This window comes from Salvelinus alpinus, chromosome 3 (assembly GCF_045679555.1).
Source record: "Salvelinus alpinus chromosome 3, SLU_Salpinus.1, whole genome shotgun sequence".
NCBI lineage: Eukaryota > Metazoa > Chordata > Actinopteri > Salmoniformes > Salmonidae > Salvelinus > Salvelinus alpinus.
Window position 1 is genome coordinate 17,042,079 of NC_092088.1, and position 16,621 is coordinate 17,058,699.

The window sequence follows — 16,621 nt, forward strand, 5'->3', positions numbered from 1 at the left end:
CTGCTCAAGCCAGCACATGTCCAGGCCCGTCTGAAGTTTGCCAATGACCATCTGGATGATCCAGAGGAGGAATGGGAGAAGGTCATGTGGTCTGATGAGACAAAAATAGAGCTTTTTGGTCTAAACTCCACTCGCCGTGTTTGGAGGAAGAAGAAGGATGAGTACAACCCCAAGAACACCATCCCAACCGTGAAGCATGGAGGTGGAAACATTATTCTTTGGGGCTGCTTTTCTCCAAAGGGGACAGGACGACTGCACCGTATTGAGGGGAGGATGGATGGGGCCATGTATCGCGAGATCTTGGCCAACAACCTCCTTCCCTCAGTAAGAGCATTGAAGATGGGTCGTGGCTGGGTCTTCCAGCATGACAACGACCCGAAACACACAGCCAGGGCAATTAAGGAGTGGCTCCATAATAAGCATCTCAAGGTCCTGGAGTGGCCTAGCCAGTCTCCAGACCTGAACCCAATATAAAATCTTTGGAGGGAGTTGAAAGTCCGTATTGCCCAGCGACAGCCCCGAAACCTGAAGGATCTGGAGAAGGTCTGTATGGAGGAGTGGGCCAAAATCCCTGCTGCAGTGTGTGCAAACCTGGTCAAGAACTACAGGAAACGTATGATCTCTGTAATTGCAAACAAAGTTTTCTGTACCAAATATTATGTTCTGCTTTTCTGATGTATCAAATACTTATGTCATGCAATAAAATGCAAATTAATTACTTAAAAATCATACAATGTGATTTTCTGGATTTTTGTTTTAGATTCCGTCTCTCACAGTTAAAGTGTACCTATGATAAAAATTACAGACCTCTACATGCTTTGTAAGTAGGAAAACCTGCAAAATCGGCAGTGTATCAAATACTTGTTCTCCCCACTGTATGTAAATAAGATATTTCTGTTTTGTATTTTATATACATTTGTAAACATTTCTAAAAACCTATTTTCACTTTGTCATTATGGGGTATTGTGTGTAGATTGATGAGGAAAAATATAATTTAATCAATTTTAGATTAAGGCTGTAACACAACATAATGTGGAAAAAGGGAAGGGGTCTGAACACTTTCCAAATGCACTGTATATACAGTCAATTACAGCCCAAGTAACAGACACATCTCAACATCAAAAGTTCAGAGGAGACTGTGTGAATCAGGCCTTCATGGTTGAATTGCTGCAAAGAAACCACTACTAAAGGACACCAATAATAAGAAGAGACTTGCTTGGGCCAAGAAACACAAGCAATGGACATTAGACTGGTGGAAATCTGTCCTTTGGTCTGATGAGTTCAAATTTGAGATTTTTGATTTCAACCGCCATGTCTTTGTGAGACGCAGAGTAGGATGATCTCCGCATGTGTGGTTCCCACCGTGAAGCATAGAGAAGGTTTGATGGTGTGGGGGTGCTTTGCTGGTGACACAGTCTGTGATTTATTTAGAATTCAAGGCACACTTAACCAGCATGGCTACCACAGCATTCTGCAGCAATACGCCATCCCATCTGGTTATGCTTAGTGGGACTATAATTTGTTCTCCAACAGGACAATGACCCAACACACCTGCAGGCTGTGTAAGGACAATTTGACCAAGAAGGAGAGTGATGGAGTGCTGCATCAGATGACCTGACCTTCACAATCACCCAACCGCAACCCATTTGAGATGATTTGGAATGAGTTGGACCGCAGAGTGAAGGACAAGCAGGCAACAAGTGCTCAGCATATGTGGGAACTTCTTCAAGACTGTTGGAAATGCATTCCAAGTGAAGCTGGTTGAGAGAATGCCTAGAGTGTTCAAAGCTGACATCAACTAAATTTATTGATTTTATATTATTATTTTTAATCCGTATTTTACCAGGTAAGTTGACTGAGAACACATTCTCATTTACAGCAATGACCTGGGGAATAGTTACAGGAGAGAGGAGGGGGTATGAATGAGCCAATTGTAAGGCAAAGGGTGGCTACTTTGAAGAATCTAAAATATGTTCAGATTTTTATAAACACTTTTTTGGTTACTACATGAAAATAGTAAAAATAAAGAAAAACCCTTGAATGAGTAGGTGTATCCAAACTTTTGACTGGTACTGTATATGCATATATAGTTTGGAATACTATGTTACATATCCAGCAGATAAAAATCGAACTTTTTCCTGACTCTGGTACTGGTCCAGCCATTCTTTGGGGCAACTGATGCTTTTTGCGGTTTAGCCGTGCCAAGTTACATAAGACGCATGTTTGGCTTTTCCGAGTTTCCTTTTCTGGGGTGCTGGACTCCTGGGTCACGGTTATATGGTCCTAGAAAGAAAAACAAATATCTGCCTGGGAAGCTTAATGGCAGCTTTAAACCATAAAACAAGGTTTTATGGCCATGAAAGTAAGTGCCTGCACCCTCATTTACTGTATATGGCCATTTCATAACACTTTACATACAGCCTGCAGGTATAATGCTTTATAACTTGTTATCGTGTATGAGCCTTTATAATGTCCTATTTGCTGGTGTGGTATGATCAATGGAATACAACTATTGATTAATTCTGTTTGATCACTCACTGTATTGAAATGTTTTTCTCTTTGATATTGATTGCATAGCAAACTAGAAGTCAATGTTCTTTTCTCCACAGGATGTTCTATACAGGATAGGATCTATTATAGATTTATTTAACATTGAGCAATAAAATAATATTTAACATGATTGCCTAACATAGCTTTCGAGTGAAAAGTGAAAAATGTTAAAGGCCCAGTGCAGTCAAAAACGACATGTCCTGTGTTTTATAAATATTTCCACACTATGAGGTTGGAATGATACTGTGAAATTGTGAAAATTGCCTTTTTAGTGTAGAGCTGTTTGAAAAGGCCGCCTGAAATGTCTGCCTGTTTTGGAGAGATGGAGTTTTGGCTTTCCATGGTGACATAACCATGCAGTAAATTAGTTAATAGACCAATAAGAAAGAGAGTTCCAAACCTCTCTACCAATAACAGCTAATTTTCAGTTTTCCCCTCCCCACTCAGACCACTCCCAGACAGTCCGAGCAAAATGATTACTTGAGAAATTGCTGTTTGCTAAAAAGCTATTTTTGTTTATTTTTGACCATTTAAATTTCAACCAATCATAGTAAGGTACTTAATTGTTACCCAAAAATGATTTGATGTTGAGATCAAATCGGTTGCATTGAACCTTTAAGAAAAGTGGAGTAATGACATCACACTGGGCACAGACGTCAGATCAACAGCTAGTTTTGATTTAGTTTTGGTTGAGTTATCAACTAACGTAAATTCAACATGAATTCATTGTGAAATCAACAAGATAAGTCATCATGCCATTGGATTTAGTTAAAAAGTTGGGTGAAAAAAGACGAAATTCCCTTACGTTGATTACTTTTTTCAAAACCAATCACGTTTCCAAGTTCATTCAACATCATCACATTGACATTTTTGTTGAAATGACATGGAAACAACGTTGATTCAACCAGTTTTCGCCCAGTGAGATGAGACTAACCAGAAGTAACATATTGTAGTTGTTCCAGGGGGAAAAAGCGAGCTGAAACATTTCTTTCAAAGTCTGGATCTGGACGTTAACCCGGGGCTCGTACTGCTGAAGCAGAACATTTCACGGTTAGTGATTGATAGTGAGTATGTATAATGTATAGTATTCCAGATATGCTCTTGCCTTTACCCACAACAGATGTTTCATAAGGCAGCAAAAACACATTTTTGGGACTGGGGTCAAATGTGCAGAACACATCTGGACAAAATGGGAGTCTTGGTTGGAGTTACGTAATGTTCTCCCAATTGGTTAGGGGCTGTCTCACATCTGTTGTTGTTCTTACTCAACCCTGGCTGTGGCAGGACTCTACACTATAAAAACCTCTGTTTGTAGATGAACAGCACCTCTAAGGCACCTCAGACTTTACAAGGTATGAACTGCATGGGAAGGGATAGTAGGGTTTTACATGTACTCTGCTTAGGGTTTTTCTGGCAGATCTTCTTTTTTACTGTCAATTACCTTTTTAACTCACTTTTCATATTTTTGATTAGTTTGCATCCTTTTTTAGATTGAAGCTGTAATGGAGTGGTATATGGCCAGATGTACTGATTGTGATGTTGTGATATTTTCTTATGACTCTGGGCTCTGTCTTCCACAGATCCATCAACAAGGCAACATGCTGAGAATCTGTGTGGCCCTCTGTGTTCTGGCGACATGCTGGGCACAGGACTGTCAGGTTTCAAACATTCAGGTCATGCAGAACTTCGACAGAAGCAGGGTAAGAACAAAATTCACATTTCCGAAATGTCACTTTCCATAAAGTATCTCTGCTCTTGTCCAATTTGATCTATCAGCCTTGGAATGTTCAATGTAGAATGTAACTGGAATTTCATTCATTGTATGTTATGCAGAGATTGATAGAGCTCTCATTTCATCTTGCAGTATACTGGTAGGTGGTATGCTGTGGCCAAGAAAGATCCTGTTGGTCTGTTCCTCCTGGACAATGTTGTTGCTCAGTTCTCAGTAGATGGAAGTGGCAAAATGACTGCAACTGCCCAGGGAAGAGTTATCATCCTTAAGTGAGTTCTGTTTACTTCCAAACGATCAAAATTGTTTCTCAAACCTTCTAAAATTCATCATGCATTTACTTCTACTGAACTTACTCATTTATCTTCGCTTCATCCTCCCCTTTTCCTCCCTTTATCTTCCCCTTTCCTCCCCTTATATTCCCTTTATCCTCCCTTTAAACTCCCCATTTCCTCCCTTCATCCTCCCTTTATCCTCCCCTTATATTCCCTTTATCCTCCCCATATCCTCCTGTTAAACTCTCATTTTCTTCCCTTTATCCTCCCCTTATATTCCCTTTATCCTCCCCATATCCTCCCTTTAAACTCTCCTTTTCCTCCCTTTATCCTCCCCCTTTCCTCCCTTTATCCTCCCCTTTTCCTCCCTTTAAACTCTCCTTTTCCTCCCTTTAGCAACTGGGAAATGTGTGCCAACATGTTCGGCACCTTCGAGGACACTCCAGACCCTGCCAAGTTCAAGATGAGATACTGGGGCGCTGCTGCATACCTCCAGTCTGGAAGTAAGAAAGACTACAGACTCAAAATACAAGACTAAAATCTCCTATTGTTGTACAGAATGTTCCATTGAATTACACCACCACCAATTGATGATAACTTGACTATTCTTCATTTGTACATGATAGCATGCCATTGATGAAGCTGCCTACTGTCCAAAGCCTGCTGTTAAACCAACCATTGTTTTTATTCTGTCTCCTCTCTCCTCCACATAGATGATGACCACTGGGTCATTGACACTGACTACGACAACTATGCCATCCACTACTCCTGCAGAGAAGTTGACCTGGACGGCACCTGCCTGGACGGATACTCCTTCATCTTCTCCCGTCACTCCACCGGTCTGAGGCCTGAGGACCAGAAGATTGTCACCGACAAGAAAAAGGAGATCTGCTTCCTCGGCAAATATAGACGTGTTTCACACACTGGTAAGCGTTGTTATGAGTCAATTTAGTAATTCAAAGTAATACTTTACTTTTGTGCAAAAACCAATTGTGCAACTTCTGGTCTAATGAACTATTATGTAATTCAAATATCAGTTATAAGCAGTATGTGTAAACGTGTTTTATTCCTCCATTGCAGGTTTCTGTGAAAGCAGCTGATCTGGAACTAGTCAGATGGATATCATGGGTGTAAAATTCCACATATCAGAATCAGGCTGTAAATATAAACCATGTTCCACAACAAAACAACCGTCACTGGCCAGCCCCTTCCAGCAGTTGGGGAACTTTCCCGTTACCAAAGACATCCATCAACCAAACCAAATGATTTGTATCTGAATGTATCAGGAAGGATATAGGATACTTTACTGATTGACATTGTGTGATGTAGTCTTGAATGACTTTTTGAAATAAATAAAAACACATGGTACTATTTGAGCGTTTATCTTGTATTATTAGCGTCAAGGGTTTCAAGTCCTACTTTGTGCTCTGACATCATCAGGTTGGTTTGCCATTCATACAACTGCATTGTCCCGCATGGCTTCCATTCAACAGTGACAAAAAGACAATTACTCAAAGATTGTGTTGATAGCCATTGTACTATCATCTTTATTGCACATTTTTGTACAGTGTATAACAAAGTGCAAAGACAGCTTTTGGATACAGGCCAAAACAAAAATCGAATCAAATGAAAAACAAAGACACCCAATTATCTGAAAAAGGACAATTATATATTTATCACCAAACCAGTTGCAAATTGTATAAATAAAATAAATAAAAAAAGGCATCAAACTGAGAATTATTCATAAGGCACTGCTTGGAACCAACCATATGAGTATTCTGCAGCAGTAACCTTACAGCTAAGTCCTTGTTGTAACATTCCTTGAATAGACACCTTAACCTATTTTCCCCTACCCAAGAGAAGCCTCGCTAATCCTTGGCCTTAAATAGTTTAATGCAAGGACTTACTCATGCAATCTCATTCGAGCTGGTTTGCAAAGTAAGAACTGAGGTGGAAGTGGGCCTTACTCACACATGTAACATTGCCCAGTCCAGCCATTTTTATCTCAATATCAAGTCATTTCTGGGTAACAAGTAACTTACTGTGATAGTTGTCCATTAAAATTGTCAAAAAGAAAGAAAAACTTTTTAGCAAAAAACTATTCTCAAGCAAGAATTTTATTAGGAATGTCAGAGTGGTCCGAGTAGAGGACACTAAAGCGGTGCATTAAACACAGTTAGGATTGTGGCTTCGGGAGCAATCCATGGGCCCCTGAGTGGCGCAGCGGTCTAAGACACTGCACCTCAGTGCTAGAGGCATCACAACAGACCCTGATTCGATTCCAGGCTGTATCACAACAGGCCGTGATTGGGAGTCCCATAGGGCGGCGCACAATTGGCCCAGCGTAGTCCAGGTTAGGATTTGGCCGGGGTAGGCTGTCATTGTAAATAAGAATTTGTTATTAGCTGACTTGCCTAGTTAAATAAACTGGTCAAAATTGTTCATACTTTAACAGTGTTAGTTTCCTCAGCTGTACCAATATGATACAAAACACATGAAAAACTGAATTGACTGCACTGGGCCTTTAACACTGATGGAATACACCTTAGGGATGTAAACAATGCTTATAGAAAGACAAGGTACAACAGAAAAAATAAAGGAGCTATGTGGTGAACACTTCTTTCATGTTCTAATCTTACATAAGTTCTATGTCAAAACAATCCACACAAGATTTTAAAAATCACAAAAAATATATAATAATAATAATTCTAAATGGTTTATTCTTGTCAATCAAAAATAGTCACTGATTTCTTGGTAAACACACCTTCAGGATCTTACAGTAGATCATCAGTAGACACTTTAAAATAATGAGAAAGAAACACTGTCATGTAAAAAGAGCATAAACACAAACCAAATAGACTCTTATAAGATTATATAAAAACAATATCTTATAAACAAAAGCAAGACCGAGACTGGCCAGATGTACTCCCTTTTAATTCCCTATAGGCTGTTCAAGCGAAACAGTAGTCGAGGTGGGCCAGCAGTTCTCTGTGTTGACTGGTGGTGTATGGGGCTCTACACTTTGGACACTCCAGGAAACTCTCGTCCAGAAGGTTTTTGGAGGGCGAGGTGGGGATGGGATCCTCAATGGACAGCCTATCAAACTCCAGCTTGTTGTAAGATCTTGGCTCAGAGAAACGAGACTCTCTCTGCTGTTTTTGAAATTGAAAATACATAGAAACCAATCAATTGGCCCACAGTTGCTTATCTGAAGATAGCAAAGGTATTCATGATGACAATTGAAAAGCAGAAAAGTCAAAAGAATTGAAGTGTACTACAACATTTTGCAATTGCTTACTTGATGGCTGGATTCCAGTCTTGTGATTTGGTCCCGAGCCTTGCGCAGCTCTTTCAGGACCTTGTGCAACTGATGCTGTAAACTCTGCCGATCAAGTTTCTCGTTCTCAAAGTCTTTGGCAGACAGCTGGATCTGGGGGGAATAGACAACAGCAAATCAAGAGAGCACTACAGAGATCTTGGATGTTGTATTGCATAAGAGATGTTATACAACAGAGTATTTCACAATCTAGAGTCAGGAATGGTTTAGGTTGCCAATAGAAAATACAATTGTATTTGTCACATGCGCCGAATACTAACATTAGCACCCTAGGTAAATAATTTTTTATTTTTGTTTATTCTCTTGGTCTTTCAAAATATTCAGAAAAATCTAACTTTTATTTAAAGTAAAACAAATGAAAGAAAAAAAGAAATTCTTCACTTAAAACAAATATTTTTCTCAAATATACGTGGGCTACAATTATTGGCACACCTTCATTCAATACTTTGTGCAACCTCCCTTTGCCAACAGCTCTGAGACTTCTCCTATAATGTGTAATGAGGTTGGAGAACACATGGCAAGGGACCTGAGACCATTCCTCCGTACAGAATCTCTCCAGATCCCAAGGTCCATGCTTGTGGACTCTTCTTCAGCTCATCCCACAGGGTTTCTATAGGGTTTAGGCCAGGGGACGGCCATGGCAAAACCTTGATTCTGTGGTCAGTGAACCATTTTTGTGTTGATTTTGAGGTGTGCTTTGGTTCATTGTCCTGCTGGAAGATCCAACCAAGACCAAGCTTCCTAGCAGAGGCATTCAGGTTTTGATTTAATATCTGCTGGTACTTGGAGTCCATGATACCATGTATCCTAACAAGTTGTCCAGAGCCTTTGGAAGAAAAACAGACCCACAACATCAAAGATCCCCCACCATAGTTCACAGTTTGGATGAGGTACTTTTCTGCATGGATATATTTCTGTCTACACCAAACCCACCTCTGGTGTTTTTTCCCAAAAAGCTCTATTTTTGTCTCACTTGACCACAGAACCCGGTCCCATTGAAACTTCCAGTAACGTTTGGCAAACTGTAGGCGCTTGCGTTTGTTGTTTGATGACAGCAAAGGCTTTTTTTTATTATGGCAACCCTCCCAAACAACGTGTGGTTATGTAGGTGGCGTCTGATCGTAGTTTTGGAGAGTTTCTGACCCCAAGACCCAACTAATGTCTGCAATTCTCCAGCTGTTTTTTTGGCCACTCTCACCATCCTCTTCACTGTGCGTGGGGTCAATATAGACACACGTCCTCTTCCAGGCCGATTGTTAACATCTCCAGTTGCTTTAAACTTCTTAATTATTGCCCTGATAGCGGAAATGGGCATTTTCAACCGTTAAGCTATTTCTTATAGCCATTTCCTGATTTGTGCAGCTCAACAACCTTTTGTCACACATCATTACTGTATTCTCGGGTCTTTCCCCACAGTGATGGATGACTATGGGAACTTGGCCTGTACGTCCCCTCATATTTATACCCCAGTGAAACAGGAAGTCATGGCTTACCACTTAAGTATTCCTAATCGCTCAGGTGAATTTAAAAACGTAAAATATGAATTGGAATATACTTCAGTTAGATTTTACTCATAAGAATTTATAGGGGTGCCAATAATTGTGGCACACATGTTTTGGAGAAAAATATTTATTTCTCATGTGTTTTTTTTTCCAATAATTTGATTTCAATTAGGTTTATTTCAAAAGGTTAGATTTCTTGTGAATATTTTGAATGAAAGACCAAGAGGATAAACAGCAAATATATATATATTTTTTTTTACAGACAGTTTTGCTCATATTTACTAAGGGTGCCAATATAAGTGGAGGGCACTGTAGACATTACCATGAAATGCTTACTTACTAGCCCTTAACCAACAATGCAGTTCAAGAAAGAGTTAAGAAAATATTTACTAAATAAACGAAAGCAACATTTTTTATAAAAAGTAACACAATAAAATAACAATAACGAGGCTATATACAGGGGGTGCTGGTACCGAGTCAATGTGCGGGGGTACAAGTTAGTCGAGGTAATTTGTACATGTAGGTAGGGCTAAAGTGACTATGCATGGATAAACGACCTACATACCTGCTGTTCCAGTACAGCAACTCTCCTCTGCTCCTCATTTTGATTTAACAGAGATTTCTGAAGTAGATTCACCTGAACAGAAAACAGTATTTTGTCTTAAAGGAAACTGGAGGTCCTATCTACATTCAGTATTACTATGTCTTTTGAAAGAAAAGTGGGAAAGTGTAGAGGGTGTGAAGAAGAATAAGGAGCATAGGCGGGAAAGGGGCGGAGACAGGGATCGAACCCCCTTCTCCAGCGGGTATATATGGTTCAGCACAGAACATTTTTATTGAACTGTTGTTAGATAGGTATAGATATTCGACGAGATACAACCCGACTCATTTAAAAACCAACCTTTCCCCAGCAACTCTTCCACAGGTCATGGTTGCAAATGACAATGCTTTATAAATTAACTCACCTGGTCAAACAAAGCTGCACAATAAACCACACAAAGTATCTCCCTGGTGTATAACAGTACCTGCAGCAGCAGCTCAGCAGACCTCTTTCTCTCCTCCTCCAACCTGGCGTCCATGCTGTCCCGCTCGGACCTCATCCTGTTGGCGCGGTCGGCCAAGCACTTCCTCTCCTCGCTGACTGTGTGTCTGCTGCTGAGGCGCTCGGCCTGGAGCTGTTCTCGGGCCTCGGCCACCTCCCGGCAGCGCTCCTCGTACCTCCCCTGGACCCGCGCAGTAGCCTCCTTCTGGGCCTCTACGTCCCGCTTGGCATGCAGCAGAAGCTTGTCGTAGTACTCCTGCAGCTGGGGAGAAGACTTCTCTGGTGCTGGGGGAAAATCAAGCAGGGTTACAATATAATATGATCCTCTATGCAACACTTATGAATCGGTCACTAGGAAGAACCGTTTGTCAAGTAGACTTTGCTTTACCATTGTAATAGCTAATTATAACTCATTTGTAAAGGCTAATTATAAGCTTGAGTTAATTTCCAGAACTCGAATTAGCATAAAAAATCCCCATCAAAATCCATCTGTTTAAACTGGAGCTATCCAGTTTTTTTTAACCATGGGCTGCGTCTCAATCCACCACATCTGCCAATAGCCGTTTTCGGCATCTGCAGTGGAAGGTCTACGACCCCCACAAGCGTCACAGGCTTAGTCCGTATCGCCGATCTGCCAACTTCTGTCTGTAGCATCCGAACGGTTCGAGCTACACACTAATATGACCCTTCTATGGAAAGGTGAGTCTCTCACAAACACACACCTTTGCTCTAGGATGCCCACAAGCCAAACCTGAAAGCAGCCTGGTACCACCTTAAAAATGAATGGAATTATATAGATAGTTTAATGCCTAAAATAAGGGGTTAAATCTGTTGTAAAAAAATAAAAATACAAATAGTTTCCTGATCCTTCTTATATTTCTTCGATATAGGACAGACACTTCAAAACAAACTTCCTTTAGATTTTTTTACTATCTGTTTTTCCATGTATGAATCTGGTATTCAATGTGTTTCCATGGGCTAATAGTAGTAAGGCCAAATGTTTCATCAAAATGTTTTTATATATTCTTGGGGGAGACCTAAAGGGTCCTAAAATTCTAAATAAAAAATCGAAATGGTCAGTGCTATGACTATCTTAAAACAATTCCATGTTCGCTTAGTAGAACCCCCCCCCCCCCCCCTTATTAAGAAATGTTGTATTCACAGAATAACAAGCGTTGGCCTAGAGGATAATTATTTTAACCACATGGAAACATTTTTTGTGTGAAATAAGCTTTTATAATGCGGAGAACATTGTGGGATCTGCCGATTTTTAACAGTGGATTTGCTCTTAACAGCAAACGAGTGCCAAATCCCACACTGCACTGTAGGCTCCGAGGCCCTGTTTTTTTTACCGGCTGAATCGCCTTCTTTGTGTTGTTGTTGGAGAGCTTGATTTAGTTGCTGCTCCAACTCAAGGGTTCTGGCCAGGACTGCCTTGACATAGGCCTCTCGCTGTTGGTCATAAACCATCCACTGTTGGTTCTTCTCCAAAGCCTTACGGAACCCAGGAAAAAGACAAACAGGGGTAAGGGTTAGGTTATACAGTTTCCTTAGCACTCAACGCACTACAATTTTTGAGCAGACAAAGACGAAAACAAAAAGGCAATTTTAATCTTGACAAGTTATTCAACTCACATCTCTCAGGTGATCCTGAACTACTGCAACCTCACCAGTGGGGACCCTGCCATTCTATCAAACAGTATAGAAACACAGGTATTAGAATATATCAAAACAATTGCATAGGTGTACACAACAGATACAATCACCTTCTACGTGAAGACATGGTCTGTTCTATGTGGGTCTGAGGGAGACGAGTCTTGGATGCTTTACTTAAAAAGTCTAATGCAGATGTTTTTAATCGGAATATCACATCATTTCTGGGTAACAATTAAGTACCTTACTGTGATTGTTTATTTTTGACCATTTTAATTGAAAACAAAAATAGCTTCTTAGCAAAGAGCAATTTCTAGGACCGTCTGGGAGTAGTCTGAGTGGGAAAGGGAAAAGTAGATGTTATTGGCAGAGTAGTTTGGAACACTTTCTTATTGGTCTATTAACTAATTTACCGCCTGGTGATGTCATCAGGCAAACCAAAACTCCATCCCACCAAAACAGGCTGAAATTTCAGGCAAGTCTTTTCAAACAGCTCTTCCAATAAAAGGGCATAATATATATAAAACACAAGGAAATCAAGATTTTGACTGCACTGGGACGACATTGGGACAAGAGGACATAATAAAATCATTAAAAAGGGCTGTAAGCCTAGCCTAGCTAAATACAAAGCCGCCTCTAGTTAAGTACTGCATACAATAATATAATGCCTAGGGTGTCCTTTAACCAGTCAGTGGCCTAGCCACCTGTTGGCAGCAGCGGCCTAGTCATAGTAAGCCTGGCTGGGATATATCCTCCATAACACCAAGGCCCAACTATCCCTGGTGGGGCTGCCTTCATTCTGCAATCCCTGGAGAGCGACGCCAGGTCCATCTCATAATAAATGTTAAAGTTAGCCCACAGGTTGACGTCTGATTGCCTGGTAAGACCAGGAAAATGATACCTATGACCTAAGGAGGCGGGATGTCTCAAGGCTGAGCCACTGTAAAAACCTATTGGTCTGTTCAGGCCCTTAACGCCACCTCGAGAGGAGAGGGACTGGGATCATAAGCGTGTCAACTTTTTCCCAGATGGTTTGCCCATCCTCTACGACTGAACATGTGCGGTGGGGGTTATGTACCGGAGGGTAATGCCCCCGGTGATGAGGGCCTGTTGGGAGGTGGATTGCCTTGAACATAGTCTCATGGTTATTTGAAAGTTACAGATGGATTAGAGCATAGATAATAAAAACAGTTCTCTCTCTATGAATAAGACTAGTGGTAAACCATTTCCCCCCATACCACAGTGCTTTAAATTGAGGAAAAACTCATTTTATCAGAGGGAAGGATCTGTCATACTCGTCTGGTAGAGTGGTCAAAGAGAGTTCAAAAGGTTAAACAATTAAATGCTTGTGAAGCTCTGTAATCATAAAATGGCTAACTTTTCATTCTCACTCTTATAAATATGACACTAAGACGATTGGATACATAAGAAATCAGAAATAAATGTAATATTTGAATCATGAAAGATAATAAATAGGAAATGCTGTCAGAGCCTATTCAACTGGTGGCTACGGGCCAGATCCGGTCTTTTAATCAATTTAGACTGGCCCCTTGATCAATTCTGAACATTAATAAAAAATCTGGAGACGAAATTCTGATGTTTATTGCCAAAATGACAAAGCCTATCAGTGTGGCTTTTAGCAGCTCCAAATAAATCTTCCTATGAATTTGACTCGTGTGAACAGTGTGCAAAAAGCTAATATCACCCCATTCCTGAAAGCTAAGACTCTCAGGGACACGAACGTGCCTTCTGTTTCTCTCTATGAAGTCGTGCAGGAAATGTTAGAAGGGAGTGAGAAAAAGAAAAAAAAACACCTAATGACTGGGGGAAATTCATCCAAAGCTTAGGCCACCCCCCCTCCCCTAAAATAGAGAATCAAATAGCTTGCTGGTCCATGTTATTACCATCAGTGTGTTAGCGTAGTAAAAAGAAAATACTGTTTTCAGAGGATTTTAAAAATGACCTAATTACTTTTAGCAACATTTAAGTGCTTTATAATGGTGTGTGCTGTTTTTGATACAGTTCTCCGGAAGATTAATCGCATGTCGAAAATGTCTGGCGCCCCTGCAATTAACTTAAAAAAAGTGGCCCCCATAAGAATATTGTTGAGTAGCCCTGAGGTGCGTTCAGATTGCTTCAACGTTTGCTATGTTGCGTGATGGTTTGTACTGCACAACACGCTTCCCCAAAACTGTGTGCACCATTTCTCAACAGCCTTTGAGGTAAATTTGCTTACGTTTGGTGGTGTGGCCTGATCAATATGGGTGTGACCATCTAAAAACACAAAACCTTTGCAGTACACCATACAATAATCTCCCTGTGGGCCACCATAATCACAACGTTTTTCAACTGGTTGTTCAGAACAGTGCCACTTCAGATTAATTCAATGTTGCACCCCGTTCTGTTGTACTGAACGCAACCCTGCAATAAAGCCACCTGAGCTGAGAGTTAACATGTATTATGTCAGAGGAGGAGCCATTCCGAGAGCAAAGGCTGCCATCTAGAGTTCAAAAATAATATTTCACCTTGAGATTTTGAATGCCCCCAGTCTAACATCAACATTCATACAGGAAACTGTAACGTTTGAATATTGAGGGGCGTAAACTTTGAAGTGTCTTCCTGTCACACATACATTCTCTCCATAACTGATCCTAGGTTAACACAATGGAACAAGGTCTAGGCCTCCTCAGCAGCCTGAAGATTCCGCTCACCAACCTGGAAATCAGGAAACTGTTCCTCCAGTTCCTGACACCTTGCAGATACTGCCACCAACTTGTTCTTCAGGTTCCCGGTCTCCTCCGAGAGGGACTGGAAGAGTTTCTCTCTGTGCTCTGCCTCTCTCCTCCCCTGGTCCAGCTGAGACTGGAGCGATGCCACCACCTCTCCCCCACTGGAACTCAGCTGTTGTCTCAGAGTCTCCACCTCCTTGTCCTTTGCCAGCAGCTGCTGAGTGTTCCTCTCCCTTAACGTCTCCAGAGACAGAATTCTCTGCAATCAATTGCAACATTTTGGTAGTTTATTTCTCTTCTTAAATGAACACGATTCATCTTTATATTATCACAACTCCATCAAGACAATTTCAAAAGACAACGGTCTTCAAAGGAACACGCCCATGATGTTCTGAATGCTAAACCCACAGACTGCTACAAAGCCACATTGTGAAAGTGAAAGTGATTGGTGGTCACAACAAGTTTATGAATGTGTTAAGTGCAAAGGTTGTTTTGGTTTGAAATGTTTCCTGTTTATGGATGTAGGCTACCTCATCACTACTGTGTCAACCCCATTCCATTTGGACTTTATAATAATAATTTGGCTGGCAATACTAGATTAGCCTAAGCATCTCACGATAGTCTATTTCTGCACAAGCTATTATGCTTTGTCATTTCGCTAGCTAGTTACCTCTAGCAGTTTGCTCTTGTCCAAGTCTGGTGGCCTCGCCGTTCGTTTTGATATTTCATCCATCATCTTCTTCATGTGATTATTTTCCTTCCTGAGTCTGTCCATTTCCATGTCTGCTTGCTTTGAGCTACTGGATTTAAAGCCTAACTTGTTGACAATGATCTCCTTGGTGCTTTTTGATGCCATGTCTGGCGTGTTACCTAGAAAAACTAGTTTGACGTTTTTTGTCAATGTATAACAATTAGAATCACTCACATCTCATTCAATTGCACATTTTCAATCAAAGCTAAATACATCTAGGTAGTAAATCTAATAGGCAATACTCAAGTTTGTTTATATATTTAGGCATAAATCCAATTCATGTTGCACCTGCAGTGAGGCCTAGCTAACGTTAGTTGTTGAAATTGGCATGCCAAACACAAAACAAACTCAAGCCCAAAATAACAGAAGATGCCTAACCGAAAAAAACAAAATTTCTTCACAACTTTACAACCGAATGACATAAATAGAACATAATCTTACCAACAAGATACAGATAATCTGCTAGGTTGTTGGCTATATATTTTTCTTGAGTTGGTGGCTAATGCTAGTTAGCTAGCTAAGTTAAATACTGTACAGTAGGTGCTGGTCTAGCTAACACAGCTAGCCAGCAATCCGTCCTTATTTAGCTAGCTAAGCTTTTGTTCGTTCAACCCAAACTCTTTTCTAGTGTTAATAAAACATGTATGGGTGCATCTTTAAATATTTAGAAAATATAACTCACAACGTAGACCTCTGTTTCCAAAACAACAATCTAGGATGCTTGATTTATGAGAATGAAACGGATACTTTCTTGCTTCCAAGTTGAAAACAAGTTTGAATGCAGCGCGTCAGGCGTCATATCCGGGTGTCACCTGACACCCGGATTTTTTTAATCAACCACTAGATGGAGACAGAGTACTGTTATTGCTCAGACCAATAACAGAGCGCCAATAAACTTGTCATGGAATATAAATTATAGACAAATATGAATGGAAAATACGATTAGCTAAGTCTATATTTATTTTGGTCCTATCTATGCATCACTATCCTGTTTTAATAGCACCATGCAATTAGTCAACTTTCTACCATCTTATCCAACTTTCACTGAACCCA

The 16,621-nt window shown here is 40.5% G+C and overlaps 2 protein-coding genes across 5 annotated transcripts; one reads left to right on the plus strand and one right to left on the minus strand.

Moving 5' to 3' along the window:
• The first annotated feature begins 3,190 nt into the window (after nucleotides 1–3,190).
• Nucleotides 3,191–5,925, plus strand: LOC139570140 (retinol-binding protein 4-B). Of its 2 annotated transcripts, none has more exons than XM_071391724.1 (6): nucleotides 3,191–3,600; nucleotides 4,131–4,250; nucleotides 4,415–4,551; nucleotides 4,951–5,057; nucleotides 5,268–5,480; nucleotides 5,635–5,925. In XM_071391724.1, the coding sequence occupies exons 2-6, from the start codon at nucleotides 4,149–4,151 to the stop codon at nucleotides 5,652–5,654; spliced, it is 579 nt and encodes a 192-aa protein (XP_071247825.1). In that variant the 5' UTR covers nucleotides 3,191–3,600; nucleotides 4,131–4,148; the 3' UTR covers nucleotides 5,655–5,925. The 2 variants fall into 2 exon arrangements, with proteins under 2 accessions (XP_071247825.1, XP_071247824.1); XM_071391723.1 differs by lacking the exon at nucleotides 3,191–3,600 and adding an exon at nucleotides 3,787–3,902.
• A 147-nt stretch (nucleotides 5,926–6,072) lies between these two features.
• Nucleotides 6,073–16,373, minus strand: LOC139570139 (centrosomal protein of 55 kDa-like). 3 transcript variants are annotated; one of them, XM_071391719.1, is made up of 9 exons: nucleotides 16,251–16,373; nucleotides 15,488–15,696; nucleotides 14,804–15,076; nucleotides 12,071–12,124; nucleotides 11,788–11,929; nucleotides 10,419–10,720; nucleotides 9,959–10,030; nucleotides 7,853–7,984; nucleotides 6,073–7,706 (listed from the first exon to the last, which is right to left on the minus strand). In XM_071391719.1, exons 2-9 carry the CDS (start codon nucleotides 15,671–15,673, stop codon nucleotides 7,506–7,508), a joined length of 1,362 nt encoding a protein of 453 aa, XP_071247820.1. In that variant the 5' UTR covers nucleotides 15,674–15,696; nucleotides 16,251–16,373; the 3' UTR covers nucleotides 6,073–7,505. The 3 variants fall into 3 exon arrangements, with proteins under 3 accessions (XP_071247820.1, XP_071247822.1, XP_071247821.1); XM_071391721.1 differs by having other exon boundaries at nucleotides 7,252–7,706; nucleotides 14,804–15,058; XM_071391720.1 differs by lacking the exon at nucleotides 16,251–16,373 and having other exon boundaries at nucleotides 7,252–7,706; nucleotides 15,488–15,815.
• Nucleotides 16,374–16,621: the final 248 nt, after the last annotated feature.

What these genes read in the sequence shown, in the direction of transcription:
- LOC139570140 (XM_071391724.1), top strand. Translation starts at nt 4,149, where the DNA reads ATGCTGAGAATCTGTGTGGCCCTCTGTGTTCTGGCGACATGCTGGGCA. An exon ending in TGCATACCTCCAGTCTGGAA is followed by an intron (nt 5,058 to 5,267) that starts GTAAGAAAGACT and finishes TCCTCCACATAG; the next exon opens with ATGATGACCACTGGGTCATT. An exon ending in TAGACGTGTTTCACACACTG is followed by an intron (nt 5,481 to 5,634) that starts GTAAGCGTTGTT and finishes CCTCCATTGCAG; the next exon opens with GTTTCTGTGAAAGCAGCTGA.
- LOC139570139 (XM_071391719.1), bottom strand. Translation starts at nt 15,673, where the DNA reads ATGGCATCAAAAAGCACCAAGGAGATCATTGTCAACAAGTTAGGCTTT. An exon ending in CTGCTGAGCTGCTGCTGCAG is followed by an intron (nt 10,031 to 10,418) that starts GTACTGTTATAC and finishes TTTTCTGTTCAG; the next exon opens with GTGAATCTACTTCAGAAATC. An exon ending in GACTGGAATCCAGCCATCAA is followed by an intron (nt 7,707 to 7,852) that starts GTAAGCAATTGC and finishes TTTCAAAAACAG; the next exon opens with CAGAGAGAGTCTCGTTTCTC.